The sequence below is a fragment of the Anser brachyrhynchus genome (genome assembly GCF_964034855.1).
Source record: "Anser brachyrhynchus genome assembly, chromosome: Z".
Classification (NCBI taxonomy): Eukaryota; Metazoa; Chordata; class Aves; order Anseriformes; family Anatidae; genus Anser; species Anser brachyrhynchus.
The window spans coordinates 14248549-14260643 of NC_137697.1; the positions used below are offsets into that span (position 1 = coordinate 14248549).

General features: G+C 38.4%; 1 protein-coding gene across 3 annotated transcripts in view; it reads right to left on the minus strand.

Annotated features, from left to right (window-relative positions):
* CDC20B (cell division cycle 20B) overlaps positions 1–12095 on the minus strand; it is a 36429-nt gene that overhangs the window by 4058 nt on the left and 20276 nt on the right. For all 3 annotated transcript variants that reach the window (XM_080572599.1, XM_080572601.1, XM_080572600.1), the window contains 6 exons: positions 10249–10359; positions 8339–8535; positions 7366–7460; positions 4588–4816; positions 3328–3453; positions 2482–2599 (listed from right to left, as the gene is read on the minus strand). In XM_080572599.1, coding sequence (XP_080428725.1) covers positions 2482–2599; positions 3328–3453; positions 4588–4816; positions 7366–7460; positions 8339–8535; positions 10249–10359 — 876 coding nt within the window. The remainder of the gene's footprint in view (positions 1–2481; positions 2600–3327; positions 3454–4587; positions 4817–7365; positions 7461–8338; positions 8536–10248; positions 10360–12095) is intronic.

Consider the following 12095-nt stretch of genomic DNA (forward strand, 5'->3'; position numbering starts at 1 on the left):
ATAGTATTATGAGGATAAGCATGTGAAGACCTGTAAGGCCCTCTGACACTGTGGAATTTACCACAATGGTACCTGATGAAGATCCTCAGGAGTGTTGTAGATGGCCAGTCTGCCCTAACTTTGTGAAGCTGCTGCAATGGATTTTTGACTAAAAGGAAGTTTCTGCTGTCCTAGTGCTGAGAAATATGTGTCCCACCTAAACCTTGTAATCAGAGTTTCAGTACCACTACTAAATTATTTCAGCAGGTATTTTTTTGAGGCTTTGCTCCTTCTTAAAATATTGAAGAGTACACAATCTTTGTTAATATCAAGCACCAGGAGTTTGCAAGCCAGATATTTCCTTACACTGTCTCCATTCAGTGCCTGTAACAATTCTGAAGGAGGAGTTGCAGATGTGGTCTTTGGAGGCATCCAAAACTATTCACAATACTGACTGAAAACTGATTACTAGTTTCAGTCAAAAAGAAGAGAAGAGAAGAAGGATCAGAAGAAATCAGAAAAGTTGAAATTATTCATTTCCGTATTTTCTGAGTGGAGGAGGCTGGGGTTTTATTTCTATGTTTCAAGATCACATCCAGGTACTTTTCAAAGCAAGTACATGTTTTGGTTCCTTATGTGTTTTCTTTGGTCTAAAACAACTGTTCTAAGGGGAGGATGTTTACATCCAAAATGCATTTTCTTTCTAGTGAAACTAGAAACTCTAATAGTTCTATCAGAAGCATATCAAAGATGGACTCTGCTATAAAAAGGTTACTATCTGTCACTTGTTATTCTGTTCTGAATATGGTCAGCAATAGGCAATACTAAAGTACTCAGCAGTAGTTGTTGGTGCTTCACCTGAGCATTTTCAGGATTTTCAGCATTTTGCAGGATTCGACAATGAAATTCATTTACAATTTATCTATTAATTTATTTGGGTGTAAGAGTTGTGTGTTGAAGAGTGTTTGAGGCTGATTTTGAACCATGTCATAATCATCCATCACAGTGTTTTTTCAGAACATATTTAGATACATTTTAAATTATTTCAAACATTCACTTGCTTACAATAAGTTAGTAAGAGTCTTCATAAGCAGAAATATATCTGTGTAAGAGCAATCTGGTCTTCTTATTCAATAAAATTATTTTCTTTTGCAGGTAAAGTAAACTGAATTCTAAACAGGATGATAACTAACCCTCCAGCATCACCAAGTTAACAACAAATTTTACTTACATGGTAAATGTTTTACACTACACACTGTTCTCAAAGGTAAGAGTAGATCTAGATTTTCTTTGAAATACTACATTCAGGAATTGAGAAACCTTAATGCAACAGCTAAGACTAATGATCATGTTACTTTCCATATCATTTCTTAGAATATCACATGCAATTATCTTAAGAGCCATAAATATCCCACAACTGAGTAGGGGTAAGGAAGAAAAAGCAGCACAGATAAGCAGCACAACACAAGGATAATCTGTAACCAGATAAACAAATGTCTTAGCTGACCTCTCTTCCTTTTGTCTTTGTTTTGACTATTCTTCAATTTCCCCTTACAGTCTAGTACTGAAGTCAGGTCCCTGGTTCCAAGGACAGCATCCCAGTATAGCACACATCAAAAATGTAATAAATGCCCTCAAATGTAATAATAGGGTATAAAAAGCATTTGTAAATATCAACTATGTCTGTCAGGTTAAAAATGCAAAGCTTCTTTTGTTATATCTTGTCAACGAGTGTGAAAACCAACCATACCTGAGAAAATCCAGCCAATGTGCAAATCTGTGTTTTCCTTTTAACTTCAGATTGTCTGCTGGATCACTTCAGCTAACACTGGAACAAGTAGAATGCAATGCATCCGACTGACAGCAAGCACCAGCAACAAAAAAGGCTTAGTGTCAAAAAACAACCGTGGTATGTAGCACTACAGCTTCATGGACCAATACAGAGCTGTAAGGGAACTCCACTGCACGTCAGCATGGCACAAGGGAAACATGCTGCACTACATTGCTCCACAGCCAAAATCATTAACTAAATCTCAGACATAGAGATTTATTTCAAACTTCATTTGGAAGCTGGTTCAGTATCCCGGCATGACCAGCTGGAAAACTGAAGACCCTCTTCTGGTTTGTTTTATCTAGAATACCATCAGCCTACAATATACTGGAAGCAACACTCAGTCCAGGCCTAGCAAACCTTAGGGAGAAGACATCCCCAACATCCTGCACCTGGGGTGGCCTTAGAAATGGTAAGAGAACCCCGTCATTAAAACCAAGGAATTTTACAGAAGCAACTTACACCATTATCTTAATAAGTCAACCTTTACAATTCCATGCATCAGAATTCTGTGAATGAATGTGTGCATGTAGGTAGTGATAGCAAGTGTGGGCGACTCCTCTTTTTAACTTTATTTTACTTAAAAGTATAAGGTATGCATTTGTGAAAACATTGATTAGACAGGAAGATAGCTAACTGAAATAGTTAAAACTATTAACTGAAATACTTGCCATAGAGTTCCGATGAATTGACAAGCATGGGATACTCCCATATTTTCATCTGATTTCCAGGAAGGCCTTGTCCAGTTATCAGTTCACTGGTTTTGAGTAACCAGAGCAAGGAACAAATCTATTGCAATTTAAAATTCTGTTTTAGTTTTCAGAAAGGCTCGACATACACCATTCAGTAGATCTGAAATGTTATCTACAATATTTAAACAAGCTGAGAAGTAGGCCCAACAGAATATTTACTTATTTAGAAGGATCTTTTCATTTCTCGCAATACTTCAAAGCACAGCTGTTTTATTGTCTAGATGTGGTAATAGCCTATCAGTGTAAAACCAAAGCCCTTTAAACACATCTTCAGCTAAGTTGTCACAGCTCCAGGAATATCAACAGTTATGCTGCTTTATTCCAGCCGACAATCTGTTCTTCTGTCTCCTAATATTCAAACTCCAGAGACTGATGTTTGCCCTCTGACTCTTAGGCCTCTCCCTACACCAGCACTCTGGGATGTTTCCTTCCCACTCAATGTTCTCTCCTCATGAGAGTTTTGGCCAAAACCATCATTGTCACTAAGGAAAAGAAGATAAAAAGTGTCTGGCTGTGAGACCACCTCCTCTTCAAGTACTTCTGTGTGGAGACAGAACTGGTGAATTAAAAACAACAAACTGCTTCTGAGTCCAGCCATACACTGCGGTGCTGAATGTAGCACAATGCTACAAGAAGCAGATCCAGAGAAAATCCTGCTGTTCCTCTGTCCGCAGAACCACCCTCAAAGTCAGTGGGAGTGTGCCAAATGAGCACAGCTATACAAGAAGAGCATAGCCTAAGCATGCAGACATTTCATCATTTCACCTGAGAATCTGTAGCTGCACTTTGGACGATTTTCTCACGGTTTATGTCCCAGACACGCAAAATCCCATCTTTCATTCCACCCCCTGTAGCAAGGACTTTGGACTGCCAAGGACACCAGTTCATAGCCTGAAAAAAAAAAAGAAAAAAAAAAAAAAGGAAAAGAAAACATATGCCAGAACAGACTAGGAGGTTAGCTCAAAAAACAGAAAATAGATTTTGCTTAAAAGCCTAACTGGAAAAATGAACTGCAACAAGTACCCGTAATGTATCTTTTTTTTTCCACCCTATATCATTCTCCTCCTTCCATATACACACAGAATGTAGGATCCCAAACCTCCGAGCATTCCTTCCTTTGCCATTGCTTCACGTTAGCACACACTCCATCACACGTGCCCATTAAACTCTAGCTTCTCTGCTTCCCCTTCACAAGTCACAGAAGTACCAGAAGAAGCCAGCAGAATACAGTCTGACTTACTGTCTTAAAAAGCCATCACAGAAGCTTCAGCAACATGGCTTACAGGACTTAAAAGAAAGATGATCTCTCCTGAGTTATTTCCTCAATATGCCTAAGGCCAAGTCTCTACCTGAAGAAAAGCTACTAAGAAGTGATTTCTACCTATTTCAATAACCTTCTCTAACCCTTTAACATCAGTGCTTCAAGCCAGACACAGAATTTTCTGGGAGGATTAACAGTTCATAAATGCTAGACTTCCCCTTACTGCTGATACGTGTCCTCTCTCCCTCACAGATTGGGACTTTATAAAGTTGAAGAATCTAAATTGTCCCATTTCCAGTTTCTCAGTTCAGATCCTTTGCTACCAGCAATCATAACCTGAAATGAGAATATCATCGGGAGGTCAAAAGAAACCTCACGTTTAAAATAATTTCAGCAGAAGGAAGTTCTGAGAGACTTTTCCAGAACTCCTATTATTGAAAGGTCTTGTTTGGTAACTTTAAGTATTGTGCCACTGAAGTTTTCTGCACAGGATGGAGGAGAGGAGCAGGCTGTAGGTTTCATTGCTGTTTGATATAATATTTACAAAGGCCTACTAATTTGGTAACATTTCCTAATCAATCAAAGCACTAGCAAACTTATCTGCATGTGAACTGGTCTTAAAATTAACTGCATCGCAGTCAGGGGAGAAGAAGCTAACAGAAATCCAAAGAAACTGAAATAATCTGAAAAATTCCCTAACTGTTTACATCAACAACACAATTTCATGAGATCAAATACAGAAAAGATGTTCCTCCTCCATATACCTTAACTGCTGAAGAATGAGGTATGGTCTTCAATGGCTGTGACTGCACTTTCACACCAGGGTCACTAGGCCAGATATTCAACGTACCATCATTAGATCCACTTGCGAGCAATTGGTCGGTTAGTGACCATTTCAGGCTGCAAATGCTTTGTTTGTTTTGGCAAAGAGTCCCAATGTGGTGCTGAGCAACCCGAACATCATGATGATGAATAGATCCTAGTCGTGAACCACTGTAAATGAGAAAAAGACAGCTTACATTTAACATTAAAGACAGCAATCTACCTCATCATATTCATGTTTCTTCAGTGGTTTCAGAAGCAAACCACATCAGAGTAAAGCATGCATGCAGTACAACAGTACCGGCGTGGCTGACAACAGAAAGGGACAAAGCGTCTGCTCAGAACCAGACAGGCGAAATACCTGCTCTTCATCATGGTTTTCATCTGCCTGAATCCATATTGCAAAGTATGCCCGCTTGTTCAACACTTGACCACTCAATGTAAACTCTTTACTGTTCTTCAAAAAAAGTGTTTTTGCAACATGAATTTTGCCAAGGCCGGATGTGACTCCACACCCAACAAAGAGGCAGTGTAAAACTGCACTGGCCTGGGAAAAGGCTTACTAGTCAGCACCACTGTGTTCTTCTGCTCTGTCCCTCCTCTTGGCCTCTTTCTCTTTCCCTCTTCCAGGTTGAATGAAAGTCTGCACCAGTCACCTCTACCTGTCACAGCATATTTCCCCTCTCTGACTGACATTGCTACACTAGTTACCTGTTAGGAAATGGGTGCGTGGTTTTATCTGTCCTGAGGGTCCACTCCCTCAGGCTGTGCTCTCCCACGGGTACCATGGCCAGAACAGTCAGTCTACCAAAGGAAGAAAGAAATACCCAGTCTGGAAGCACAGCTACTGTTACAGTTTATCTCCTGGATGTGGGTTTTACTCATCAATGATTACTGCCTTTCTAAGGATATTACCTACATTAAACATATACCAAAACAATAGAGCCTCCTGCTGGAAATTAACATTTTCTGTTCTGATGACACTGAAAAAATCAGTAAATTCAATACCTACTTTCTGGGTATCTGAGAAACAGGTGTCTGACATTACTGCAATAGATTCATTTCAGGCAATAACGACTGGAGACCTTCCCATACTGACTCTTAAAGATTTCTCAGATGCCAGTAGAGTGATTTGGAAGCTCTAACAATGCACAAAGTGACTGATTGCAAGAAAAGCCACTCTATTGTGCTTGGATTACCTACCTGCCAAGCTCTTGAAGTCTATAAAAGCCTGAAAGATTCCAACCAAGTAGTGCACCAGTGAATATTAAGCACATCTTTATGGAAAATACCTATAAATATACGTAGCAGTATATGCATTATATGCAAAGGCATGATCATTTCCCTCCTGAAGATTTATATAGATTTTTCCTCCTAAATAATAAGCATAAATTCTAACTGAAAGAGATGAATTGAATGGCCAAATTAAGGTTTTCAGTGATTGTAGTGATAGGAGTGGGAAGGAGCTTGGCTCCTGAGAATCCTGTTTGAAAATAAAGTTTTTGATTTGGTATAATAAGAAATCAAAATTATTTGTTTTTGACACAGAAGATAGTATCTGTTTTGCTAAAGACAAATAGAAACTAATAAAAATTTGGGACAAGTTAATTTCTGGTACTGACATTTATTTAGCAGTTCATTATTTTGAGGATGTGTTGTTGGGCAATTTTTAACCACAGGAATTAGTGTGCAATCCCAAAGTATCAGTTGTTGATATTGAAGTTTTCTGTAAGAATTCTGCTTTCATTTTAGTTATAACGAATACACATCCATGCCTTTTTTTAAAAAAAATTATACGGATTATTTTAACTGTGCAGTAATGAACTGGTTAGATTCAAACCTAAGAAGAGAAATCTGTTAATCTGAACCTAGACTATCAACAATAACTGTAGTTCACAGATTCATGTTGAATTTTATAATCATTTTCCACTCAGAAAGATTTGTAATGCTTCTGCTGCTTTCACTCCTTTGGCCAAGCTGAAATGCACATTGAAACTAATCATTACTGTAACGAGGTTATGCCACTTGGCATTGGCAGGTGTTGAAGCTACACCCTTGTAGCTTAACCCACCCGCAGTACCTACTTCTGCAAGAGCCACAGCATTTTATTAACTGATTTTATCTGGTATCCTTGTACCTCACTCCACCTACCACACCCAATAGATTCAAAAGCCACAGCATCATATGAAATCAAAATAAAACTACCTCTAGTGTTCTTACCAAGAGATACTTTCATTTTGAGGTTAACAATAAAGTTAGTCAACCTTTGCTATTGTTTCTGTGTTGCTATGTAACTGAAAAGATTGGCGCTGCCATGATATCAATGGAGCCTAAGCTACAGGCCCTCTCCTTTGCATAGAGTAGGCTATGATTTTTGAAGACCAGACCCACTGGAGACACCACCATTTAGAGCTCAGGCTCTTCACAAAACTAGAACCATAGTCTCCACATCCTAGTGAGATTCTGCAAGTACTGACAGCTTTCTTGAAGAGTGAAAAACAAAGACTAAATAGGTGGGCTACATTCCCTTTGGCTTCTTTCCTGCCATGAAGGAAACCTACATATTATTCCTGCAAAGGCCGTTAAGTCACAGGATGTATCACCTATAAGCAAAGCCAACAAAAACAACTAAAATGAAAGCTTGACACTTAGCTTAGACACTTGTCTAAGTGAAAGCATCAGGATTCTCCTGGAAATATGCCTTGCTGGACACCACTCACCTGCTCAGAATATAATGATTCCAGCTCAGAGCACCAACTACAGACAGGTGACCAAACATATTTCTCAACCTCTTTTTGGTTTCAATGTCCCACAGCTGCCAATTCAAAACAAACAAAATAAATACAAATTTAAGAGGAAATATACACATATATACATATATATGTATACACATATATATATTGTTCTCATAATTTGTTTGCAGGTAAACCACTGCCCAGTTCTAGGTAGACACATGGACAACTTCAAGTTCATTTATTTCACAACTAAGACAAGAAGGAGTATTTCCAAATTTTACTGTAAGAGAATGTGCACCTCTGCGATTAAAGCTATTTATTTACATGGCAGTGTTTGGAAGTGCGTGTTCGAAAGCACTGGCCTTCAGTACCTGCAGACTGCTGACTCAGAATTGCAGCAGGTAGATCCCCATATTTTCTAGCATCTCAGCCAAGGTCAAAAAAACCTTTCAATAACAGAACTGCTCCTTAACAGCAGACTGAGGTGTATGGGTATAATCAGACTGAAGTCAAATTCGTGTGTGTGTGTGTGTGAATCCATAAAGAGAATTTTAGCTGAAGTTCTAAAGGCATCTGTCACTACTGGAGTGATCTTTGCAAGAGATGTACAAGAAAGAATAGGCTGTGCTGAGAAAAAAATAATTTAGAGTTCCTCTTACTGTTGGAAAAAATCTGACTCTCTCTGAAAAGCTGAGTCATTAATTCAGTCACCAGCTCTTTAATAACTTCAGAGGCTCCATTTGGATAATACTGGACAGCATTTACTTATTTAATAAAGCTCATGATGATATAGGATAAGTGCTAAATTTTGTCTTCAGCAGGGTTTTTCTGTATTTCAGCCAATCTTTCTGTTTTGTTTCAATTAAAAAATAAAAATAAAAAAAATACAATACGTATTGTCTTATGGGTATTTTAGCTGGAAATGGAGAAAAGACTGAAAAAATAAATTATTAAGTACTTGCACTTCTCCATCACTAGTGCCAACTGCAAGGCAAGTTCCTTCTTTTATCCAAGCCAGAGATGAAATGTACTTGGAACAGGAATTCAAATCAATGCTTTCAATGCCTTGAAGAGTTCTTCCATTCCAGATATGTGCAGCAGGTCCTACAGCAAGAGCAATGAGATTTTCAAGGTTCCAGTCCAGTATGTTTAGATCTAGAAGAAAGGTACTAAAAATCACTGCAAGAAGGTTGTACGTAAGGGATGGGAGAGAAGTTCATAGTTTGGGGGAGAGAAGGTGTTGTTGTTTTGTTTATTTTTTAATAACTACGGGAAAACTTCAGGACATTGCTTCTATGAAACCATTACTAGCTAGTGTTCGATGAAGACACCAAATGAGAACTAAACGAAGGAGAGTATTTCTAACAAGCCAAGGTCTTCATCAGGCTAGTGTCCACAAACTGGTATGCTTGTACAGCAGAACATGACTGACAGATTCCTCATTATATTTTCTGCATCTATCACACTCCATTTTGGATGCTCACATCACTCTAATTTCTGCCACCAGAAATGAGGGTTCTTCATCACCAGCTACAGATCCCAAAACATTCTTGTTTCAAGGTAATTCATGTTAATAAGAAAGACATAGAAGAGAATACATATGCTATAGTCTCTCCTATGTCCTTGAGCTAATGTTAACATTTATGTTGCAAGTGACAGAAGAAAAATGCAGAAACAAGTTAGGGAAATTCTGATCCTCACCTGCAGAGCCAGCTCAGCAAGTGAATGCCGGAAATACTGTTTACACTGCCCCTGATGCTGGGTGCACTATAGATCCTGGCAAGGCAAGTCACTACACTGATTAGCTTCAAAAGAGCCTGCTATGTCAGACAGGGCAGAATGACTTGGTATACAACATTTAACACCAACACAGGACTCTTTCCCTCGTCTAACGGAAATCCTCAGCTGTCCATTTATGGCAGCTTAAAAGTAATTTTACAAGACCCTTGAAGAAGATCGTTACCACAGTCCAAGGTCTGACATCATATTCTGATAACTAAAATCGCTCTAAAGCACAGCTGAATCTATCAGTCAGCTGTTTGGTTAGAGTCTTGTTTGCTGCAGTCAGAAAAAAGTATTAAGAAATCACTTCCAAAGACTACCTATGCTTATTCTTGGGACACACTTTGTGCATAATCAGTGTAAATCATCCAGGTAGAAATCCAGCCTCAATCTGCATGCAAACAAACCTTTGTCCTGCTCATAGATTTACATCGAAAGCACGCTTGTAAGGACATGTTAAAAGTTAAAATAAAATAAACAACACAGGGACACTTTTTAACACTTTCACATACAGGGTTGTTAGAATGTCAGAAGTGTTAAAACATATTTGGTGCTGTAGACCAGAAATCCATGCATGTTCAGGTGTAACTTGTGTATGTTAAATTTTTGCCTGTACATCATCAAACATGTAAGTGAGAATTTAGTTCAGAGGGTATCTGTCATCTAAACCATAAACAACATCAATGATGTCTCCCTAAAACAAGAGATTTCAAAGTCTTCTCAATAAAGTTGCTGCTGTATTGACAGTCTGCTAGACATCCAAAGCTGGTATCTGAAATGTCCTTAGCTTAATTAATAAGCAGGGATAAGTATATTGGTTTGACTTTAAAGTTGTATTGATACCTATTGCTGAAGAAAGCTGCACGAGATTTAGGTGATACTGATTCTAGGGTTTGATCAGTCATCTCTACATGCTGGGTCAGGCAGTTTTCAAAGGTGAATTGTTTTAAGAAAAATTACATTGTGCATAAGCCTTGGAGAGTTTCCATTTGATCTGAAGGGGACACACACTTCCCATCTTCCTTGAAGAATACATAAGTATTTCCAACCTCTGCAAAAGCCTTTGAATAGAAGAAAGTAACTTACAGTAATCATTGCGCAAACCAGCAATATGAAGCCTCACTTCTGGCTCCAATGGCATGGGTGGCTTCATGGTGGTAACAGCTCTAAACTCATTCTGTGTCCTTTCTTGGCATCCTGTATTTGAAAATTCACCATGCACAGTTCAGTAATGCAAAATACCACCAGTTTTTCTCATGCCTAAGCCTTTCACACTCACTATATTAGTCTGTCCATGGTCCACAGCAGTCCAGAAGGGTTTGATTTACCCTGTGTAGGCCAAAACACTGCACACAAAAGTAGGTGAAAGCCGCCTTTTAACAACTCTTTCAAATCTCCATGGATGTAATCTGCTAGAGTGGAGAACAGGGTCCACTATATTTTATTTAAGTTGTCTCACAGCTCAGTGCAGAACATGGTTCATTTTGTCTTTGGTTAGCTTTCTGTCGGAAGTTGTTAGTACCAGTTCATATGGACTCTCCCACCTTAAAACCCTCTCAGACAGCAACTAACCTTTTTGCTTTCTGATGTTAATCTCACATTAAAAGGTCTCTCCCACCAACACCTAACCACAGGAAAAGGTTTTTAATGCACACCCACTTTGATCACAGCACCCTAAGCTTGTGACAATACAAAAATGAGAAACAAAAGCAATAGCTGTAAAAAACAGGTATGAGCAAGCAGAAGAGTCAGCCATTGTGGTCATTGTCTATGGTATGCTGCAACAACTGCTAAGCATCGTAGAAAAAAGGCCAGATCATTAGCACCATGAATCACTTAATGCTACATCTTTATGAGTAAGAAATTATCTTTCTGTAATATGCAGAGCAAAGAGCTGGAGACTCATATTTCTGCACTTTCCTCTATATATTGACTTCATTTTGAACTATTCTCCAGAGAGGTATACTTAGAAAAAATGCCAAAATCTTCAGGGGCAGAATACATTATCTACCTTGACAACTAACCTTTTCTGTTCAAAACAAAAGTCAACACTCACAAGTTTTTGCACTCTGTAACATAAACACATGCATTATCATCCCATACGGAAGTCTTATCAATGACAAATTGTGGAGAACATTTCACACAGTCCTTTCCTACTTTGTCCTCAGTCTTCTTCCCTAATCCAAAATGAGTTTCTGCCAAACAACTGTTTCTCCTCTCAACTGTAGTACCTCCCCCCTAAATGAAGACTGTAGATTAGCAAGAAGTAGGCCACAGTGATTTTTTTCCAGATCTAAAAGTTTGTGGAATTAAAAAATCAAGCAGGGTTGCAGGAACAACTGAGTGTGAGACCTCGCTTGCCCTATGCAATACGTAACACTCCTTTCTAACACTAAAAATGGTCTGATATCACTGAAATGAGATTTGTCTGTACAGCAATATATATTTCTAATATCTAGATTTTTGGTTATTTTTTGAAAATTTGCTGTTTCTGAACCCAGACAAATAGGACAATTCAGGAAAACTATAGCACTTAATTATAACAGTTGGAGAATGACAACTTTTGACACACTTTGAAAATGATTTTCTTCTTTAATATTGGTAGCTGGCATTAAGGATTGAGATAAAAAGGATGAAATCATCTCTGTAACTTATTTAGCTTTCTCTTCTCTCATGAAGAATTTATCTAGCCCAAACTCATATTGATATGATTTCAGCTCTATTCACATATGTCCATATACAGACATGTGAATGTGCATAACAGACTTTCTTATTAGTGGAAATTAAGCTTTATTACACCATTTTGTGTTATTTTGCCTGAGTACTAGAAGATTATCACTGGTTTTTGATAGGATTTCGGGTCTCAAATGCTTATGTCACTTCTCAAAACGAGACTCAGGAAGAGGTAAGTAGTCAGCACTGTCGCATAAGAC